The 23,395-nt window shown below is 31.9% G+C and overlaps 4 protein-coding genes, 1 long non-coding RNA gene and 1 other non-coding gene across 6 annotated transcripts; 1 reads left to right on the top strand and 5 right to left on the bottom strand.

Moving 5' to 3' along the window:
* Positions 1–481: 481 nt before the first annotated feature.
* Positions 482–5,448, bottom strand: LOC111429022 (arylalkylamine N-acetyltransferase 1-like). Its single transcript, XM_023064811.2, has 4 exons — positions 5,357–5,448; positions 1,428–1,573; positions 1,166–1,366; positions 482–1,016 (listed from the first exon to the last, which is right to left on the bottom strand). Exons 3-4 carry the CDS (start codon positions 1,361–1,363, stop codon positions 561–563), a joined length of 654 nt encoding a protein of 217 aa, XP_022920579.2. The 5' UTR covers positions 1,364–1,366; positions 1,428–1,573; positions 5,357–5,448; the 3' UTR covers positions 482–560.
* A 114-nt stretch (positions 5,449–5,562) lies between these two features.
* Positions 5,563–6,978, bottom strand: LOC111429017 (V-type proton ATPase subunit D). Its single transcript, XM_023064805.2, has 3 exons — positions 6,854–6,978; positions 6,235–6,716; positions 5,563–6,175 (listed from the first exon to the last, which is right to left on the bottom strand). The coding sequence occupies exons 1-3, from the start codon at positions 6,892–6,894 to the stop codon at positions 5,937–5,939; spliced, it is 762 nt and encodes a 253-aa protein (XP_022920573.1). The 5' UTR covers positions 6,895–6,978; the 3' UTR covers positions 5,563–5,936.
* Positions 6,979–7,356: 378 nt separating this feature from the next.
* Positions 7,357–8,058, top strand: LOC111429027 (uncharacterized). The gene is made up of 2 exons (XR_011641847.1): positions 7,357–7,512; positions 7,565–8,058. It is a non-coding gene; the product is annotated as an uncharacterized lncRNA (long non-coding RNA).
* LOC111429025 (alpha-ketoglutarate-dependent dioxygenase AlkB) lies at positions 8,041–9,137 on the bottom strand. Its single transcript, XM_023064812.2, has 3 exons — positions 9,018–9,137; positions 8,639–8,953; positions 8,041–8,589 (listed from the first exon to the last, which is right to left on the bottom strand). The coding sequence occupies exons 1-3, from the start codon at positions 9,111–9,113 to the stop codon at positions 8,056–8,058; spliced, it is 945 nt and encodes a 314-aa protein (XP_022920580.2). The 5' UTR covers positions 9,114–9,137; the 3' UTR covers positions 8,041–8,055.
* Positions 9,138–10,855: 1,718 nt separating this feature from the next.
* On the bottom strand, positions 10,856–11,911 carry LOC111429026 (TLC domain-containing protein 5-like). Its single transcript, XM_023064813.2, has one exon. The coding sequence runs from the start codon at positions 11,828–11,830 to the stop codon at positions 11,048–11,050; it is 783 nt and encodes a 260-aa protein (XP_022920581.2). The 5' UTR covers positions 11,831–11,911; the 3' UTR covers positions 10,856–11,047.
* Positions 11,912–19,152: 7,241 nt separating this feature from the next.
* On the bottom strand, positions 19,153–19,224 carry TRNAA-CGC (transfer RNA alanine (anticodon CGC)). The gene has a single exon. It is a non-coding gene; the product is annotated as a tRNA-Ala (tRNA).
* Between the last annotated feature and the right edge of the window lie 4,171 nt (positions 19,225–23,395).

The following is a 23,395-nucleotide window of genomic DNA, read 5'->3' on the forward strand; positions in this document are numbered from 1 at the left end:
AGTTGTTCGCACGTTGCCTAGACTACGTGGTGCAGATTCCTGCGGGAAAATGAGGTTTAACGGAGCAATCTTCAGGACCCCATCCATCCTGAGGGGTTGACGCGTAATTAAACCCACAAATAAGATAAGATGGATGAAATTAAATTGGGTGTCGTTTACATTTTACCACTACAACCTCGTCAAAATTGATTTTATTTATTTGTTTTTTATTTTTTTGTGGTTGAAATGACTTTTAAATTGGATGAAATCTTGTTAAAGTTGAGTACAACGTTGAGAAGTGTTGGTTCATTAAATTGAGGTGGTTTTATTGATTTTAAACGGATAAAAACAAATTAAATAAATTGAGCCTTTTTATTTTGCATTTAACATTTCACATTTTGCCAAGATTAATAGATAAGATTAAATAGATTGATTGCTCGTATAAAAATTATAAATTAATTATTTAAATAAATATATCACAACCAGATAACAATTTTAATGAATTATTTCTTTTTTATTTTAAAGACGTTCACACCACATGGCAGTTGTAGTACAAACTCTTCTTTGAGCTTTCGATAAATTTATTTTTTATTTCCTAATTCTTTAACCATTAACTTATAATAATCGTGCGGTGATTTTACTTTATAATAAATCCTCTTTCCTTCGTTGTCTTCGAATTCTTTGTAATTTATTTCAGCCTCGGTTTTTAATCCGACAGATTCGGCGATTTTTTGGGTAAAAAAGCTCGTCGCGTCCACTTTAATCAGTTTAAATCCACTTTCTTCGGCGACGATTTCGCTTCTTTGAAATAATTCTTTCGCGATACCTCGTCCTCGATATTTACCGTCAACACTTAAAATTCTTAATTCAAAAATTTTATCGACTTTGTATTTATTGAAAAGATCGGCTTTTTTATTTAAACCGAATAACAGCTCGAATATGTGATGGTATTCGATTGAATCGATGTCTTTCATTGCTTCCATCGCGGTTTCCACATCGCCTTTTCTTGAAATTCCATTCAACGCGACTCCAGCTATCTAAATAAAACGTAATTAAAAATATATTAAAATTGGTGGATGCGCCGGGTTTTAAATTGCATTTAGAACTTAATTAGTTCTAGATGAGAGCACAAATGGGGTAATGGAGTGGAATTTATTATTCAAAATGAGAAAGAAATGTTACCCACTTCCCCGGTTGCTTTATCAATAACCATCACCGAAAGACCATCACGTAACGTTTGTAAATCTTGCGATTCTAAAAGTTCACAAGGAACCCCTTTTTGGCATAAACCAATCGCAACGTTTAAAGGTTCATCTGGAAAAGCTTCACGTAAATACTCGATAACTTCTTCGTAACGAGATTCTGGAACTTTCATATATTCCATTTTCTTGTAAGGAAAAAAATTGTTATTAATAAATTATTTTTTAATATAATCTTTAATTAATTACCTTTATAAAGGAATGATTTTTTTGTGTGTGGGAGAAAAAGTTTTGTTCTAAGAAGGGGAGCTTTAAGATGTTTTCAGTCAGAGCTTTCGTGGAAAACTAAACGTTGGATGTGCGGCTCCTGTTGTTCGCAGTGACTCCGGGACTTTCTGGAATACAGAACCGGACTGATTAAATTCTTTTTAAACATAATTTCTTTAAAAACATCAATTTAGTTTTGAAATTTTTTGTCAATCCCACATACAACCTAATTTATCATGTAAAATATACAACATCATTTATTCTTTATTATTACAATTTAAAACCAATTTATTTATCTAAATAAATTATAACTTGATTATTAATAATAAACTTAGTAGGATTTAAAATAAAACTTGAATGTTATTGAAACATTTATGATTTTTTTAAAGCAAATTTTGAGTTAATACACCTCTGAATAGCGCAATAGCGTCCAATTTAAACCCAATAAATTCAGTCTTGTGACGGCGGATATTCAACAATCGGTAACAAGCCGAGTATCTCCGGTAAATTAAGCTATAAAACAAGGAGATATAATCGTAATAATAAAAATTTGTAATCTATTTGGTAGTAAATTGACTACAAATTACTCTGAAGTAAGTGATTAACTTCCAATTAACACAAAAATCTTCTTAAATAATTCTAAAAGCTATTAGACCCGTCTGCGAAACATAGCAGAACAATAATGAAAGAAAGTCTCAACGGAATTATTTTCGTCCAAGGTTCCAAAAGTACGCTTGCAGGAATTGCTTTTAGAATTGACCCGCACTATTATAAACTAGCATGTTGCAATTACTAAAGCTCCAATAATTGGACCAAATGAGCTGTAAACAGCGGAGAAGTTCGATGTGTAGCTCCAAACGGAGCTGAAGGGTGAATTCAGCAGCTCAGAAAGAGTGTGATGATATCGTGGATGGTCCGTGAATCGTATGATTCTTTGTTTTTGCATTACAGTTTCTTCCCAATACAAATCTATTACAAAAAATATTGACAACAATAGGGATTCAGTAAAAACAAGTCAACTATAGATTCTATCTATCAACTATAGATGCAAAGTTAGGATTTTGTAAGAATAGAGGAGAGACTCACGAAATGTGTACCAATTACAACTGGAGTGAGACAAGAAGATGGTCTCGACTTAAGTTAGTGATGGACCAAATAATTAAAGAAACGATGCGTGATGGAAAAGGATGCAGGTTGGGCAAGAAGGATGTAAAAATCATCTAATACGCAAACAATGCAGTCTTAATCTTTATGAAGATACCCTCTAAAGAATGCTGTTTAAATTTGAGAAAACATCATATACGTATAATATGGAAATTTCAGTGTCCCTATCAATACCTCAACAGCCAAGAAGATGTAAACTAGCGTATTTTCAATACTACCATAACGGTTGAAATATTTCAAAGAGAACATCACTAGAAATAGAGATATACATATAATCTCTGATTGTTTTTGATCAAGGAGGTACCCATGAAAAGTTGCTGAACCTTACTCAAGCCACAGCAGATCGAATTAAACTATCGTTATTAAACAATATAATTGCCCAAGAATTGATAAGGCAACATTATTTTGGAACCGCCTACCAAGATCTTTAATGTTTTGCGATGAAGCAAGAAAATTGAGGTATCAGAAGGAAATGTTAGTTGGGTATATGAAACATAAGGACCTACACATACCCATAATGCATTTATGGGTAAAAGTATAGAATAAATGTTATGATCCAACACGTAAAGTAATAAACAATTATTGTGTTGTTAGCAAAACCGACGTCACCTATGAAGAATTTGATGTTAGTCCTATCGATGAACAACAACTGAAGATGAGGACATGGTATAAAAAATATAAGAAATCACAATCATCCGCAGATTATTTTAAAGAAGCTCCAGAAAATCTGTTGCGGATACGTAAATCGATAAAGCGTAGGGTAATGGTATATTAAAAAACAAGTTTCGTAAGACATGCTTGAAATGCACGAATTCAAGTTGAAAAACGAGTGGCAAAGCAACGAGTTATTTAATGAATGAGTGCTTTAAGTCTTATGAAACGTGTTTTTTCTGCTATTTTTTGTAATTCGCGTTTTTATCCTTTTTTTAACAAGAATAAAATAAATTTTGACGATGTAGGGAAATAGGTATGTAGCAGTTGGTAACAACGTAACACTTGAAAATAGAAATCTAAATTGACAATTAGAAATTGCCAAAACACAAAATGTATTCACCTGAAAGAAATTTTTGATATACACCTCTCAAAATAAAAGAAATTGCTCAAAGTTCAATGTCTTCATCATTGTGGACCTTGTATTCGATGCTAAGAACATGTTGAAACATCCAAAGACAAAAATTGTCACATTGACAACTAGAAAAATTAATGACCCAATGTCACCAACTTGAACTGGTTGCATAAAATGTTACTAAAATCTCATTACAGCATCGGATGCTGTAAAGAGTCTCATTACAGCACCCGTTTGAGTACTGTTATAGCTTTCATTACCGTCGCGAATTACAAAAATAATTTGTTGTTGTTTAACCGGTAACTATAACACTCCTCTACCGTACTAAGGTCCATTACTACCATCTTTTAGTTAAATTTATCTTATAGATAAACCCATCTACTAGCCAAACATGTCTTCGATAAAGGTTACCACCACCTCTATACTCTCATAAGTTCCAACACCTCACTTCAGAACCTCGAAAGGAGGTAGTGGTGGGGATAAAATGTGATTTTGGACCCCTATGTTAAATCTTATGGGATTTTGGTCCAGAACGCACATAGCTATACTACTTAAAGACGGTCTTGGTGTGTGTTCTACATAGACTGAACGTCGCGTCATTATTTGTACTACCACCCGTTTAGCCGCTTGCCTTGAAGAGTATAGGAAGACGAAGTGCTTCCAGGTCTGGCCGGTCCTAGAACAGCCGTTCTGCTGAGAATATCGGTATTGTGAACGGCGAGTGCTACAAAGCTATGCTCAACGATTTTCTCCTTCCTCAATTGGATGAATTGCGACTACTTAGAGAACATATAGTTCCAACAGAATGGAGCAACGGCGCATACTGCACGAGCCACAACCGAAATTCTAAAAGCTGCATTATCTCGTTTTGGCGTTCCAGACATCTTTTTGTGGTTTTTTTTTGAAGTCACGAGCATGTTAACAAACCCCAAACTCTTGTAGCCCTCAAAGAGAATATTCGCCAAGAATCCTATCGCCGCAAGTTTTGTCAGAAGTGATGGAAAATGTCATAAATTTGGCTGGTATGATTATCAATTCTGATGGCGACTACATGGCAGATATCATTTTTTCAACTACATATATGAAAAAAAATAATTAAGACATAATAAAAGTTTTACCATTCATTAAAAATATTACAGTCAAAGAACATCGGATGACAACTTTTGTGCCACCTTGTATATGTACGAAAAATAAACAACTAAGGAATGTTAGGTACGGTTAGTTTGCTTTTTAAATGTCAATCATGTCTGAAAAGAATGTTGGGTAAGGTCAGGGTTCTTTTGAAACGTCTACCATCCCAGGAAAATGTTGAGTCTTGTTTAAAAAAGTCAATCATCTTAAGTATGTTGAATAAATATGAGTATTAATGTATTCATTTCGAGCTTAAGAATGACGTAAAGACCAATTACTTATAGACATTGATTTATGATAATGACCTGTAGGCATTATGTCAACATGACCAACTCACTGATAGCAAATTCTTTGATATTTATCTTCTATAGCTTCTCACATCGAAAATTTGAATGTTGCCCCATATTTTTGGACATATTTCATGCTAATCCATAAATGATCTAATATATCTCTCTATAGTAGCGTATTGCTTTAGTTAACTAATCACCCATATACTCACTATTTAAATGGATAATTTAAGAAAATAAGATGATTTCTACAAAGTACTTACCCTTCTACTTTATTAATTAAAGGGCTTTGAAATAAGATAGATAAGTGAAATATAACTCAAAACATGAATGTTTTTTGACTAACCACTTCACATTGGACAATTTAACTCTGAGAATCTCGAAATTTAATCAATAGAAACTCCATAGAAACTTTATGAAGGCTTAAATACAAACCTTTTATGTGTGTTAAGGAAGTTTACTTTTTAACTACATTTTAACAGTCATTTATTTAATTTTAAAGAGAATTACATTTCTTTATATTAACATTTTAATAATTGGACAGAAAAAAAATGGAATTACATCAAAATAATTGATCTAATTTTTTTAACCTATTCTAATCGACGACTTATTTATTTACAAATAAATTTCCAACTCCTTTATAAAATACGTTTTAAAAACTGTAACTTATTGTAACCATTTCTGTATGATTTTTTTTATTTTTAACCTGGAGTATATAAGCAATAAGAGTATCTTACACAATTACAATTGTTACAAATACTGAAAAAACTTTCATGGGAACTTATATACAAATCAATTACATAGTTGGGATAACATAAGAAAAAGAAAAAAAATTTATTTGTTTTAAAACAGGAGATCCTCATCTCCTGTGTCCAACATAGAGCTAACTGCATTTTCTTGTTCATAGCTTTCGCCCAAAGCTTTAGCTGCCGCTTTTGCAGCTTCAGCTTTAGCCTCTGCTTTATTACGAGCGATACGTTTCTTATCCTGGATTTTCTTCAATCTGTAGAATTCTTCTCTTTCAAGTTCGTCAAGTTCCGAAATGATGTAAGCCAAAGTACGCTCAATCCTTGGAATGATAACTGAACAAAATAAATGTTAAATGCACAAAAACAAAAAAATCCTTGTTAATCCTCCTTACCATGTTCAATAGCGTTTACTCTTCTATTAGTAATCTTAATAACTTCATCCAAAGTTACAAACGATGTTTGCAATGAAGCTAATTCAACCAAAAGTTTAACAGCACTTTGGTAATTTTTCTTTAATTTAGCTAATTGCTGACCTCCACGAGCTAAACCAGCTAATTCGTAAGTGTCTGTACCATCTTGATAACTTTCAAACACAGGAAGAGTTACACCAGCAACATTATCCTTTTTGGTCCTGATTTTAATTTGGGCCTTGGTTACATTTTGGAGTACTACTTGGTTGAAATCTCCTGTTGTAAATTTAGCCTCGGCCAAAGAAAAGGCAGCTTCCTTCATCACCTCTCCCATTAAAGTCTTGGTCTCAATGATTTTACCCAAAATCATACGGAAACGCATTTGCAGGGCGTCCGCTTTTTTCTTCAAAAGGCTGTGACCTTTTTGGGCACCCTTTAGACGCGCCTTCATTAACATTTGGGCACTAGTTTAAAAAGAAAATAACAATTACATTATTAGGTCACTCCCTTGAAATTTGTTAACATGGATTTTAAACAAAATTTATTGAAATTTTTAATGAAAACGATTAATATACGGTGAGAATTTTAATTAAATACTTACCCACGAGATGGGAAAATTGGAAGCCTGTCTTTTCCGGACATTTTCTTTGATTTTTCACTATGTTTAACGAAGTCAGCTGACAAAAATTGTGACCACAGATTGTGACCACTGACAGATCGATTGAGAACAGCGACATCTACCACTAAAATGTCACGTGTTTTTAGATTAAATTTTAATATTTTTTATAAATAAATAAAAATAAATTAAATTAATAATTAAAAGTAAGTTATTTTAGTAGAAAATTGTTTATTATTATATTCCTATAAAGAGTTAGATTTGGGTTTTAGATTAGTAGCGCCACCTTTGGGGAAAAACTCAAAACAATTAAATTACTGATTTAAATTTAAACTAACCACATTTTTATTTATAAATTAATCACTATTTTAATTTAATTATAAAAATAATAAAGTGACAAACAAAATTTTCCATTTTTAAATTTTAATTCAGAATACATTTTTGTTAATTTATCTTTATATTAGTTTCGTTCCTAGTTAAGAGATGGCACTATCAAATTTGACAATTAAACTTGTTTAGATGTCAATTTAAACATCTGTCCGTTGAAAAAAAGATCATTTCTTGTCTTGGTTCAACCACGCTGTAAGATAAAGTTGCAACGATGTCTATTCAAAGCTTTGTAAGACAGAATTTCAGCCAAGAAAGTAAGTAATCTTTAAATAACTCTCGTAATAAAATAAACCCGCTTTTTATAAGATTCTAGTGTGCTACAACGAAAGAATGAAGGCACTCAATCAGCAAGAAAACCTTTCATGGATCGTTCTTTTAATAAATCGAGCCAAAATGTTGGGTCTGTTAAAAAAGCTGCTTTTTCTACACAATGTAAAAATATTTGTTCATCTTCCCCGAAAGATTTTCCAGAGTATTTAGCTGATATTTGCACTAACAGAATGGATAAATTTGAAGATTTTGTATTGCCTGAATATTCATTTCCCGTTTCAAGGAATTTAGAAACTCCACCACCCAAGTTTTACCAAGAACTGAAAGGAGAGAAATTATTAGAACCAGATTTCAGTTTTACATTTGATTTAATAAAAGAAAACATTTCTTTCGAGGAGTTTAACTTTAAGGATATAAAGGAACCTGAGGAACCTGTTTTTGATTTTAATTTTTAAGTTCTTGTATTATTAATATGTATTTCCTATATTTTTGTAGTTTCATAACAAATAACATTTAGTTTGTTTCATTCATTTATTTACTTTTATTTCCCCTTTCCTTAAAACTTGTCTTATATTAATGTTTATCCTCGAATTATTTATGTAGTTATTAAATCGCTCCCATTTATCATTATCACAACATAAATTTAAAATATTTTTATCTATAAAATCTTCTATCTGTTCATCTATATCAAAATTTTCGTTTAAATCCCAACTTTTATTCACACAATTTAATATTTTGGGGACTCCGTGGTAACACAATCTTGATTTTTTACTCATAATGATCACATCCCCACTTTTTAGATATAAAGCTGTAGGTTTAACATCAATTGATTCACCACCAATCAAAAATAAAGCTGTTTGTCCAAAACTAAACGAAAATAAAGGTGCCTCTAAGTTATTTTCTGAGTGGTCGGTGTGGCCTGATAATGTTGAATCTAAATGGTAATAATTTACAATTGCAGCTTCTGGATTAAATAAATTAAAACTTAATGTTTCTGCGAAATGCTTGGTGAAGAAATAAAGATCTTTTGGAAAAATACTTTTTGAGTTTTCTGAATAAATCTAGAAATTAATTAAAATAATATATTGTTTTGGAAATCATGTAATTTACTTTTGTATCCCAATTATGATGATAACCAAATGTAGCCCATCTCAATTTCTTTAACATCTCATTATCGCCTTTAGAACTCTCCCACCAAGTTTCATTATGGGGTATTAAATCGTGAATATCTAAATTTGTCTTATTTGGTGTTACGGGATACGATTTAAGACATCTTGTTATCCAATATCGTTGTCCTAAGCTTGTAAAAGGATTTTTTATAAAAACTAAACCAGGATTTTCTTTAATATCGTATATTTCCCATTCTTCTGTAGGAATAAGACCAAATAGACTCGAATTTGTTGTTATCCTTTCTCTTTTTATAACCTAAAAAAGAATAAAATTATATGATAATTAATATAATTATAATTGGTTTTAATTATTTGACTACTTTGTGTAGGATATTTTCTGAGTCGAAATTAAGAACATTTTCATAGCTTGGTGGCGGTTTTTTGGATTTATAGTACTTAAAATCTTGTTTAAACATGATAGAATTTTTTGAGGTTAGGGATTATTTAAATTGAAACTTAATGTTTTTATGATTTTAAATTGATTAAAATTAAGGATATGTAATGAAATAAAGGTTAAACATTTATTTCATATTCCAAAAAGGATGTTATTTATTTTATTTAATCAAAAATTAAATTATTGCAACCCTAATTGCAGGTGATTATATTGGGTTGCCTATATTGTTAGGTATTTAAGTCTTAACTTCTTGAGAGATGATAACATTGCTTGGGAGGTTTTAAAAATACTGAATAAGAAGAGCAGTTACTTCACGGCGTGGTTTTCATACATATCATAGGAATATGTATCCTAAAAGTACTCTTTTCGTGTGTAAAGCTATTTTTCTCCAGATTAACTAGTAACCAAACTTGAAAATCACCCAAAGAAACATCTCAATTAAAAATAACTGTCATCATCATCATTGGCACCACAACCCCTTGTGGGCCTTGGCCTTTTTAGACTTTCTTCCACCTGGTACTTATATCTGCTTCTAGTTCTGCCTCTCTTAAAGGTTCCAAAAACTGTTTGGCGTAACTTTACTGCCATCCATTCATTCTAGATGGCTGAGCCACCTTAACCTATTGATTTTGATTATGAATGTACTGATTGTGATATACCAGAACATTTTAAATTTATCAAAGTGCAAATGTTGTGATGGAAAAGTACCACATCTTTGGTCGCCGTGTATCTATGGGTAGAAAATCGATTGGTTGAACCTAAGAAGGTCAAAGATCAGGGGTTGGAGACAACAGGCGCGGGATGGACAAGTTTGGAAGGAACTTTGAAGGCAGGCCAAGGACCTAACGAGGTATAATGATAAATAACTACCCTGTATTGGGTCATTTCACGTACAATATCGTCAAAAAAGTGTTTATGATAAAATACTGAAAGATTTCTAGACACAATCTTGGTCTTGGTCCTTAAAAGTTTCAACCCAGGAATCGTGCTTAATTTATGTACTGTGAAGAGTACTTCATCATCATTGCCACAATAACCGCTGGTAAGTCTTGGCCTGTTCTAAGATCAGCTTCCACTATCTTCTATTTCGTGCCTTTCAGTTTCTAACTCCTAGCATTTTTGACTTTCTTCCACCTTGTCCTTATATCTGCTTCTAAGCCTGCCCCTCTTGCGGGTTTCAAAAATTGCTCCTCTATTTGCTAAATCCGATTCTCTTACAGCCTTTTCCAGAGCGATATTAAACAGTAGACATGATAGGCTGTTCCCCTGGCGTACACCTGTCTGAAAAGATCTTAATAAGTTATTTTGGACCTTCACGTACAGTGATACGATTTGGTCTCCCTTCTTATGTATAGGCACGATTATGCCTATATTCCAGTCTTTTGGGAGTTTAAGCCAGCCTACATGTATGATCTTTCAGCTTGTTTATCACATGTTTCAGTGGTTCAGACGGTATGCCGTACTTCTTGTTCCGTGGGGGGGGGTCATATTGTTCTCTTTCATCTTCTGCGTCTTCCATGTCTTCTAAGTGTTCATTGCCGTCCAACTCTTCTTCTGTTTCCTCACTTATCATGTTAAGTCTTTCTTCAAAAAATTTTTCCCATGTTTCTAACATTTGTGCTTGTGCACTAATAATCTCTCCTTCCCTATTTTTCACCATTGTCAACATAGGCTTAAATTCTCTTCTATTCTAGTTGACCTCTTAGTAAATAAATATAAATTAATATATCAACAACTTTTAATTAAAAAATTAATAAAAACACATTTCGATTAGGCAACTTTTATTACACCAATTTGCTTATTGAAATGCGTATAACACAAAAGACAACAGTTTTCTAGTTTTCTCATATCATTTCAATTATGTCCCAACAGATGACGCACACAGCCTTTTATTCATTTTAATGCAAAGAATTAAAGAAAATAATTTAAACCCCGATAAATAACTCAAAAATGGTTTTATTCGTTTTCAATCTCAGTTATTCTTCCGGTTTTATCCAAAGTTGCAGATCTAGCGAGTTCAACTTCTTGTGATACATTAGCTAAAACCGATTTTGAATCAGTAGCTGGTAAAACTTTTTTCCGTTGATATTTATTGTTCAAATAAAATATAATATTGATAAGAAACAGCCAGGACATAACGTACAATGAAATTGAATATAAAGCGTATTCCCACCAATTCTCCTTTTGCATTATGGCGAATCCGAAGTAAATGGTACCAATGATGATTCTGACGATAAAATATGTTACAATAAATGTGATTTCAACTGCAACAAATAATGGGGTTTTGTGGTAACCATATGATCTTATAAACCATCGTGATTGTAATAAAGGATTCGTTATTTCCAAGAATCCCAAGCTACAACAAGCTTGGCCACCTGTAACTCCTCTGTATAAAATTCTTGTAAGTGCCACACAACTACAAAGATGATGGGTTAACATTAATTTCGTTTCCGTTTGATTGTACAAACACCAAAATAAATCCACATAAAAATAACCAGTGCTAATTAATAAAATTAATCTTTGAAGTTGTGTTGTTTGTTCTAACGGGCGAAAAATTGGATATTCATCACCTTGGAAGCATTGATGAGTACCAAGAATAGATGTGATTAATCCATGTGTTAAAGCTAGTACTCGTATCGTGAATTCTGTGGATTTCTTTCTTGTTAGTAATCGTACTATGTAATAATATGTTGTCCAAGCGAAGATACTTGAAGTGATTTCTAAATAAATAGGTGCCATGATTTTTAAACATACTTAGAAATTTAGAAATGACAATTGTGAAACATACTGATTTTTTGATGGAAGCACAGACAGTGACAAGAGTTAATAAACAAAATTTAGTTATTTGATTGTCATTTAGATAATCTAATTATGGATAATAAAACGCCTCTATTTTCAAACGACTCCCAAACAAACGTTTGCGCACCGAAACCTTTGAAAACCAACCAATGTTTAAAGTGCTTTATAATGAAGAGATTATGGATGTTCTCCGTGAACATTTACGACTTAATGGGATTGTTGGATATCTGTCCTTGTGCTACGTTACATTCAGTCCAACCGTACATATCGTATTCAATAAAGGAATGATCGGGCAATCTTAGATTTACCATTATTAAGTTTTGTTGGACAATAAACTATTTGTTAATTAATAGTGGACGTTTTCAATTTAAACGGGAGGTACTCGACCGCGTAAGTCCTAATTGACGTCTGATGACGTTTAATGGTCCCTCCTCGCAAATCGACGCAATAATTTAGAAAGACCCACCCGGGAGCCGCCCTCGAATCGGAAAAAGAGCAACGATGCCGTCCGCCGATTGTGTTTCGCCCTAATGAAGGCAATTAATAAACTATCCCGGCCAATTTACCGACGTTCTTGGCCCAATGGTAATTAGAACGAGATGTCCGCTTGTTAAGAACGGCCTCTCAATTATTTTCCGGAGTGGTTTTGCGCGCTCGCGTATACAGAGATTGCGCGTTTTCACTCCTGAGACTGCGCATAGATCCGTATCGGCAGTGTGAAATGCATAAATTGGCCATCGCCCGGCGAAGACAAATATTGGCTCGTAAGTTCTCCATTAATTCCAGTGGACGCCCGACCGGTCGGCAATTTAACGTTTAAGGGAGCGGAAAGAATCGTTTAATTTATGTGCAAATTAAGTTATTCTCAGATCGAATATGATTTTCCATTTTACTACGTCATTACTAAAAATAAAAACCACTTTTTTCTATAATTATCTATAAATTACTTACTATATTATACATAAATAATATTAAATTTGATTTAAGCAATGATTAAACAATCTATTTAAATCTTACATCTTAAATTATTATTGATCTCTTACTAGATTTATTTTTGTATACAAACCTATACCAAGTATCGTATAAATAATACGGTTTTACACAGGACAGTTAAAGTGCAATCAGTAAATGTAGTTGTTCATCATGAAGAAATAATTTTGATGGAGCTCAAACTGTTCGGCACAAAGAAAACCTTCTGAGTTTATAAATCCGATAGAAATATTTTTGGAAATCTTTCATTACCAATTGTTTCTAGAATAACTTGAGAAATACCAGGGAACTTCTTAGAAATCTTCGAATGGCAGGTCAAATCTTCATAAGTTCAAGTTCAGTTGAAAATTCTGAATACTTTTGAAATTCCAAGAAAAATCTTAGACGTTCTTGAATTTACTTAGTTATACTTTAAAATTCTTGAAAATAATTATAAATTATTTGCTATTATTTGAATAGTGTGAAAAAATTCCTGCAAATTTTTGAAAGTGCTTTTTATAAGTAAATACTTATAAATTTGATGAAAATCCTTGAGAATGATCTAAAAATACTGCAGAATATCGTGGATATTCTTATTAATTCTTTAATGTCTCTAGAAGTCGTTATGATTTATCTCGAAAATGCATACTTTAAAACAAAAGCAGAAAAATCATTCTTGATAACCATAAAAAATTTCTGGTAATTGTAGAAATACCTTGAAATTTATGAGAATTGTTCAAAATTGAAGTGTAATCACAGAAATATCTTTATAGCTTTACACATTTCTGGAAAACTTAGTAATCCCCGATAACGATTTCGGAATCCCTGAATAACCTTGGAAACTATTATTGTTATACCGGATATTCGGCGTACGCTTCGGCCGGATATCCGGTTATGCAGCATATCTATCCGTTATGGTTAATCGGCGAAAATTGCAAAATTCCAAAAAAATTGTTGACATTTCAAAAATTTATTTTTCAAGAACTGAAAGTGATTTTTCAAAACGGCTTGTTGCATTAAAAAGAGGATACTTTAATTAATAATTGGCGATATTTCCACAAGGATCCTTCAAGAAATGAATTTTATAGCGAATTTTGAAAGTTATCGATGAAAATTGCAACATTAAAAATTTTATCAAAACTTCAAATATTGTTTTCTCAAAAACAAAAAGTTATTTTTCAAAACGGGTTGGTTCATTGGAAAGAGGACACTTTTATTAACACTTTGGGAAATTTTCATACTCATATTCCAAGAAATGGATTTTATACGAATATTGAAAACTTAATCGGCGAAAATTACAAAATTCCAAAAAATTGTCGATTAATTCAAAAATTTATTTCTCAAGAACTAAAAGTGATTTTTCAAAACGGCTTGTTGCATTAAAAAGAGGATATTTTAATTAATAATTGGTGATATTTCCGCAAGGATCCTTCAAGAAATTAATTTTATAACGAATTTTGAAAATTATCGACGAAAATTGCAATATCGAAAATTTTATCAAAACTTCAAATATTGTTTTCTCAAAAACTAAAAGTAATTTTTCAAAACGTGTTGGTTTATTGGAAAGAGGACACTTTTATTAACACTTTGGGACATGTTCATGCTCATATTTCAAGAAATGAATTTTATACGAATTTTGAAAACTTAATCGGCAAAAATTGCAAAATTCGAAAAAATTGTCGATTATTTCAAAAATTTATTCCTCAAGAACAAAAAGTGATTTTTCAAAACGGCTTCTTGCATTAAAAAGAGGATACTTTAATTAATAATTGGTGATATTTCCACAAGGATGCTTCAAGAAATGAATTTTATGGCGAATTTTGAAAATTATCGATGAAAATTGTAACATCGAAAATTTTATCAAAACTTCAAATATTGTTTTCTCAAAAACTAAAAGCTATTTTTCAAAACGGGTTAGTTCATTGGAAAGAGGACACTTTTATTAACACTTTGGGACATTTTCATACTCATATTTCAAGAAATGGATTTTATACGAATTTTTAAAGCTTAATCTTGAAAGTTGAAAATTGTCGATAATTTGAAAAATGTATATCTCAAAAACCAAAAACAATTTTTCAAAACGGCTTCTTGCATTGAAAAGAGGTTTAATTAGTAATTGGTGATATTTCCACAAGGATCCTTCAAGAAATTAATTTTATAGCGAATTTTGCAAGTTATCGATGAAAATTGCAACATCGAAAATTTTTCTCAAAACTTCAAATATTGTTTTCTCAAAAACTAAAAGTTATTTTTCAAAACGGGTTGGTTCATTGGAAAGAGGACACTTTTATTAACACTTTGGGAAATTTTCATACTCATATTTCAAGAAATGGATTTTATATGAATTTTTAAAACTTAATCGGCGAAAATTGTCGATTTATAAATGGCAGGAAAATCAGAAATATCTGGATAACTTTAAAAATTCGTGACAAATTTTAGTAATCCCATGCAATCCTTGGAAACCATATGTTCAAAAACTACCTAGACATTTTTAGAAATCCGAGAGTAACCTTGGAAATTGTTAAAAGTTTTCTGGATATGGTTGAGAATCCTTAAAGATCACAGGATAATCACAGAAATATCTGGATAACTTTACAAATTGTTTGAAGGTTTTAGTAATCTCTTACTATCGTTGGAAACCATTGTGAATTATTGAATAACCTGAAATAATCATCCTCTAAAAATACCTTAACATTTTTAGAAATCCCTGAATAACATTGGATGTGATTACAAGTCTTCTGGAAATGTTTGAAAATCCTTAAAAATGATAGGATAATCACAGATATATCTGGATAGCTTTACAAATTCTTGGAAAATCTTAGTAATCCCTTGATATCCTTAGAAACCATTGTGATATGTTGGAAACCTTGTTAAATTATCTTCTAAAAATATCTGCACGTTTTTATAATCTTAGAAAAACCTTGGAAAAAATTGGTAATCCGACTGTAAACCGATTGCATACAGACTCCTGTACTTATTGATATTCGCGAAAGCGTACCCAACCTCCCAACCTAAGAGTCTACTCAGCACAATGATATTGTTTGCTAACAATATGTTTATTGCACCAATTTAAGCATCTATATTGGCATTACAAATAGCCCAGAAGCTTACCAGACAAAATATGGAAAGCAGAGCTAAAGTTGTGATACGTCAAGATATGTGATGATACTCAAGGATTATTACACTCGCCCAACAACAAGACAAAAGCTTCAAAACCGCGAGGAAGTTGCTATTTGTGTCTACGAAACAATGAAATAATTACATATTATCTATATACTTTGTGATCATTTTATTTGTGAAAAGTACAGAAAAGTTGAAGATTTTATGGACAATGTATGCGATGGGAAGTAATACCATGTTGCTAATTCTTCAGAAGTAAGTACAAAATCTTCGAAAAAAAATTTATGAAAGCACAAAATTACTTAATTACAAAAGTAAACATCGTGCACCAAACTATCAACCTCAATCAAGCTTTGAGGTAGTTTTTTATTAATATTTTGTGGATTTCTAGCAGGTCAGTTTTGGATTGTAGCTAATTCTGTGAAGTGCTGAAAAAACTGCAATTATAAACATTTGATACCATTCTGGTTGCCACTTTCCCCCATTAATGTTAAAACCAAGTACTCTGGAAATTCTGACTTTAAAAAGTTTGGTGATATTCTTCTGCATTTATATTCTTCGGTGATATTCTTTGAAATCATGATTTTATTCGATAAGAAAATCTAATTATAAGATTTGAAAAATATCATTTTAATCATATGTGGTTTTAGATAATTACATTATAATACTACAGCAAAAACGAACTATACTACGAGTTCATACGCAGTAAACGATAGCAATTATAAAATTACGAGAAGCAATAAATCACTGCAATTATCTCGGAGTCCATAAGAGAACATCGGGGAGACCTAAGAGAGTTGGGGGCCCCCACGTTCGTGTGTGGCGATGCTAAGCGCCGAGCTATGCCAATAAGAGCAAACTGGATCTATTAGAAACTCGAGTGGCATTATGAAGAACTGAAGACGGAATGTTCTTGAAAATTTCTGGATTGTATAATTGCGCGTTCTTCTCGTCCGAAAAATAAAACTGTCCGGCAATTAAAGACCACACCTGTTTTCTGGGAACCCGTGTACTACTTTTCATAAATTCCACTCTTAAGTATATTTTTATATCTCTGCAAAATATATATTTTTTTAATGAATCCGGATTTATTAACATGTTTGTTTTTTTTAACAAGAAACTTTGAAATACGACCGCAATTTGTCTTGACTAGTTCTTGCGTGTTTCGGTTTACTTATCGGAATTATCATAAGCCGAGAGATTGTGGTGGTTTTGCGTGGGTAGATAAGAATGGTTGGCCATTAGTTATATTAACTATAATTCAAGTTTAGCTAAATTATGTATTTGGAGTTTCTTAATTGAATATCTTGAAGGCGATGTATTAGATGGTAAGACAACGTCTTAGATAAAAAGCGGAAGTAAGAATACGGCCACACGTAGCTTTCTTGATAGAACGAAGTTTGGAAACAGCTAAAGTTGGAGAAAGGTGGAACAGAACCGGGAACGTGATATCCACGGGCGGATACGGAAACTGCTAACTTCACACGTGCGCGTCACTTTTAATGACTTCTGAAAGAATTATTCAGTCCCGCGGCGTACGAATTACGCTCCAGAACCCGGAGTTGAACGAAATCCAACTTTTCTGATGGATTTTCGAAATAGACCCTCTACTAAAAAAAAATCTTTCCCTTTTTTCTTATTATACGTAGCTTTTTTGTTCGTCGAAGAAGATCAAGGGCCATACATCACGCTCGCGCGGAATTCATCATATTCCGGGGGAATAATTACGAGAACCGGGAGGCTAAAAATCGGGCGCGAAGATGATCCAGCTGACGTAAAGTAATGGTTCCTCGTGCCCGCGAAGTATGCAAAGTCGTGTCCGCCCGGTGAAGATGTATATAAATCAGTCGCCGGTCGATAAATCATTAATCCACCGGGGAATGCAATAAACGGCGATGACAAGAAGATTGCTATTCTCGTACCTGGAGGTGCGCGCCGCCAATGAGTTATTATTAATTACCATGAAACTTCTAGTTTAAAACACATAAAAATCTATTTTAAGAAAACCGAAACAGTAATTAACATTAGATATTAATAATCTAACCAAGTTAGTTAAGTTCTAATTAATAATTCTTATGGAATGTCCTTCGTGTGTTGGTCTTTTCTAATTTATGATGAAAGCATTAGTTAAAACGGATATGCAAAATGGGTCTCTAATGAAAATTGCCGAGGTGATTTGCTATCGTGCATAATAACCATGTGGGAAACGTTTTATTGATTCCATTCCGTAATTTATAGCTAAAGACGCGTCATAACGATGAAGAAAATGACCGTCGTGGAACGATAATTTAAGAGATCGTTTAAATGCTGATTAGAAACGATTGTTTTGTAGAAAACTCTTAATTCCCTTCTCGCTGAATTTCAATTAAGCTTGCTCGACTTGCAATTAATTGAAACTAACTACGTAGATGACACCGTTTTCGCAAATTGAATACAATCGCAATTGAGAAAATGAGAAAAGACAAATTTAGCTTATCGCATTGATTACAAACAAATAAAAATAAAACAAAAAATACTTAAAAGCTAATTTCTGGTGTAATAGTAAAATTTTAATGGCAAATAAGATTGACCTTTAAGCTTTGGTGGTTCTTGGCACAGCTGTTTCAATCAAATAGGTATCCAGTAATGTTTATTTTTCCGTGACACAGCTGAAAGGAAATTACACCGCCATTACCTAATGCCATAAAATTATCGTAGATAGCAATATCCTACCTGTGAAACCATGCATGAAAGTGCAAAGCGGCGTGAAACAGGTGTTCCTTAACATATTTGCTCAATAATGTGTTTGTCCATTTGAAAATATACCGTAATTCATCGACGTAAAAATTTCAATATAATCGAAGAATAATTGCATTTTCAACGCAAAACTTATTAAGAAATTTCGTTATCTTTTTCCATCCTGTAGAATTTATTGAAACTCAATTTTACCGGTTTCGATTTCACAAAATCATCATCAGGAACTACGTCAATAGTAATTTAATCCTGATTTTATTACAAACATTTAAAAGAAAACGCTTATAATGTTGTTATTATACAATTAAGAAGTTTCTTCAACTATCAAAAGAAATCCAAATTCCAACTTATTAATAAAATTTCTGACAATAAAAATAATAAAAATTCGATGTTTTTAAATTACTAATAAAAAGAATTGATAAAAAAGAAAAAAAAAAAGTTGGAGGAGCTGGGATTTGAACCCAGGACTTTCAGCATGCGAAGCAGACACTCTACCACTGAGTTACACCCCCTTGACAATAAACTCTTCGAAAATATAATATAACAGCAAAGTACAAATAATACTAATAAACGGAAAAATTTTATTGTGAAATACATTTTTAACTTATAAAATTTAAGTTTAAAATGAATATAATTAGTACAATGAGAATATATTAATTAAATAAATCCTAAAATTAATTAAATCTTAATTAATTAAATCAATTTGAACTAGCGCCATCTTTCCGCAGAATTTATTATTATTTTATTTATTACAAAATTATTATAATAAATAAAATATTTTTCTGAAATTCATTTAATGATATTTAATACTTAACAAACCGTTTTTATTATTCATCTAATAAGATATTAATATTTAAATATAACACGAATCGAATGATTAATTATGTGAAATGAAGATAGTCATAGAATGTAATCACTTTAATTGTCAACATGTAAGTATGAATATAATTTTGTTATTAATTATTAATTTAACTTCACTAATTTAATTATAATGTTTTGTTTGAGTGAAAGTGGGTAATTATGATAGTATCTATGATATTTAAATCTAAGCGGTAAATTCTTCAAAGCTTTAATTAAACAATCTGATTAAAAATTAGGCAACCCAAATTGCAGAATTATAACCATAATTGAGCTTGATTAAGCTTAAATTGCAGTCCAAAGAATATGTGTTAATCAGTTTTAAATTCATTTTCCAGCGTTGTAATCGTGAAGACACACTTTAGAAATGGATTTATAATAAGTACTTAATTCTGGTCTTATAAAAAGCACAAAATAGAATAACCTCGATGTATTCTAAACCACTTTTTGATACGGAGGTTGAAGAATGGGATTTTGAAGAAATTTTGATTAAACCTTTAAAATTTCCGGCCGAAATCTTGGTTAAAGAAAGAAATATTTTTACGATATCGCCCAAAAAGAAATTTGAAAACGTTCATGAATGGAATTTTGACTTTGCCAAAAACATTGAAAATTTATCGAAAAAATTTTGGCCCCCGATGGAATGCTATGTTAATATTAATAGAGCGTTTGTATTACGTTTAGCTTCCGTTGGAATAAACCGTCCTATTTTGCCGTTTAAAAAGAATTGCGTTAAAAAGAAATCTTCGAAAAGTATGTTAAAGGAGGAAATGACAACAATAAGTAATACAAAATTTCCTGAAAAGTATCAAAGAAATTCTTATACAATAAACTTAGAGTTTTATCATATAGCTTACGATATAATAGTTCAATAGTTAAAATTAAAAAGAAAAATTATCCAGAGATATCCACAATAAAAACTTTTTTAAAAATAGAAATACTTTTCTTTGTAATTTGCAATTTAAAGTAGTTCTTAGAACTCCGAACTTGTTCCTTTTCATTTTTATAAAGAAGGGTCTTATACCTGCAACTCCCCCCACAAAACTTTTTGTTTACTTCCTCCCGACAGGAAATAGCATGTTTAGTATCGCCAAACGCATTGCAGTGGAAGGTTTTAAAAGTGTTTTTAATAAAAATGTGCCAAATCAGGGATAAATCCGTTTCTTTTGAACCGTTTAACGTTCGGGTCAAGGTAAACCGGGCGTTCCTCATGAGAATGAACGCTTTGAAACCTATTCAGAGATTTACTAAATCAAAGGGTTCAACGACTTCATCAAGTTCGAAAATTTTATCAAGATCTACAACTTTAACCAAATCAAAAAGTTTAACGACTTCACCAAGATTTACAAGTTTTTCTAAATCGAAAAGTTTAACGTCTTCATCAAATTCGAAATCGTTTTGTATCAATTCTGTTGATCAAGATAAAAAAGTTGATGAAATAATTAAGATTAATAAAACTTTTTTGTTAAGAATGAAATTTATAGCGAAAAAGTTTTCGAAAATTATTTCACAAAAAATTGAAGTATTACCAAAAAAGTATTGCATTCTCAACAAAGATTTTACGAAAATGTGTTGTCCAAAACAACGGATAAAATATTACCAATTAGAATTTACATCAATGGACGAATTGGGTATTATTACAAACGTAAACGATTTGAAATGCAAACGTTCGACAAACGATTTGCATAAAACGTCCGTTGAATATACGCGGACAAGTAAAAATTATTATCGAATCGCTTTTGATGTTGAAAATGATTTCGGGTCCATGTTAAACCTACACAAACCGTCCAAAAATAGGATTTGCACCAACAACCCGGAAATGGATTTTAGATGTTTGTAGCGAGAGACTCGTTTGTACACACGTGTGTTTAATGTAAATTTTGTACAGATGCGGATTTTTATTTATCTTTGTATATTTACCTTGTTTTCGTTTTGTATTTTTGTATACATTGAATAATTTTGCGTTATAAATCCGTTGTTATCGTTTAATTTTGTGTTGTCCTAAATATATTCTTTAAAAATAAATAAAGTTGATTTTTAATACAGTTAAACCTCGATTAATACGGGGAAGAAAGAAGAGTGTCCGTTATGACTTTCTAATTCTAGGTTTAGTGTTAGTTCTATTTTTAGTTCAATGTTCTACAACAATATAGCATTGAATAACAAGTAAAATTAGAACTAATACTACACCTAGAACTAACACTAGACATAGAACTAGAAAGCTAGTGATCGAGAAGTTATGATCTATAACTAGAAAACTTCCTAGTTCTAGATCATAGAATAACAACTAAAACTAGAACTATCGTTCTTGATTTATACATCGTATAGACAACTTATAGCTTGAGGTCCGTTATATCGAGGTTTTACTGTATTGACTAAAAAATTGAATTAAGAGTTTCCGTAGCCGAATTGTGAGTTTAGTTCAATGTACTACAACAATCTAGCATTGAATAACAAGTAAAACTAGAACTAACACTAGACCTACAACTTGAAACATTTGCGTTTAGTTGTACGTCTCTTAAGACGAATAAACCTAAATGTTTCTAGATCTAGCTCTTGTGTTAGTTCTAGTTTTAGTTAGAAGAGATAGAAGTGAAAGAAGAGATAATAAAAGATAGAGATTTATGAATAAAGTTTAGTATTTTTAGAGGTACGCGCCATCTAAAGAGTATCTAGGCAATTAACAGCAAAGTTTCAAACCGGGTTCGGCCTAATTTACAGTAAGAGAACACCCCATGTGGAGTTCCCCGAGTTAATTGAAATGCTTTGAGTGATTTATTGTTTGTTAGCAGTTAGAAATGTTAAATTAAATTCGTAACAATGCACCAAAGAGAATTGAATCATTTTAGCTAGCACCAGTCAATGGTGCAAGCCCACTGTTTTTCATCAATCCTCAAAATAAATTACTACAACTAGAAATTAAACTAAATGACACAATACGATGTGCGTCGCAGAATCAAAGAAAAAGAGAGAGAACAAAATAAATAGAAAAAGAAAAGAATAGAAAGGGCAGCTAAGGAAGACAGAGAGAATAGAAAAGAAGAGGAAGTAAGAAAAAAGAAGAAAAGGGAGAAAGGATATTCCGTCTACTCAAAGCCATTTTGTTGGTTAAGCAAAAGTTTCTTTAGTTCTATCTTCAATCCTTTACATGATAAACGTTTTAAAGTATCCGGCAGAGGGTTGTACATGTTAGGCACACAATAAGAGAACGATCTTTTATAAATTTCATAATTGTGCCTTGGTATTGTTAAAGCATGCCGATGCCTAACATTGACATTGTGAACATCAGTTCCGTAGCGTATTCTGTTATATAGGTAAGGTGGACTCCCAAACATAATGACTCTATGGTACAAGCATAACGAGTGAAGAACTCTTCTACGAGCCATGTTTAACCAGCCCACCCAACCAAGCGAGTGATATATATGCTCCCATCTTTTTATTCCGTAAATAAATCGCAAACATGAATTTTGTAACTTTTGAATTTTATGAGTGGTTAGAAGAGAGTACTGTCCAAACAAGAATAATATATAGGAGCTCCGTAATTAAATATAGAGAGCACTAAAGTGTCACATAATTGAACTTTTAGTTTAGTGCTTAAAATGTGCTTATTAGAATATAATAGTTTTAAAGTGGAATATGCTCTTTGAAGTAGGAAGCCAGCATGCTTCCTAAATCTCAGATCATCCTCAATGATCATACCCAGATTCTTCGCACTGTCTCCAAAAGTCAGTGTGTGTCCGTCAATTATGATATTAAGATTAGATTTGACTTACCGGACTGCACCCGAAGCACCGAAAACCATCACGGATAAGTTAGAGCCATTAA

This window comes from Onthophagus taurus, chromosome 11 (assembly GCF_036711975.1).
Source record: "Onthophagus taurus isolate NC chromosome 11, IU_Otau_3.0, whole genome shotgun sequence".
Classification (NCBI taxonomy): Eukaryota; Metazoa; Arthropoda; class Insecta; order Coleoptera; family Scarabaeidae; genus Onthophagus; species Onthophagus taurus.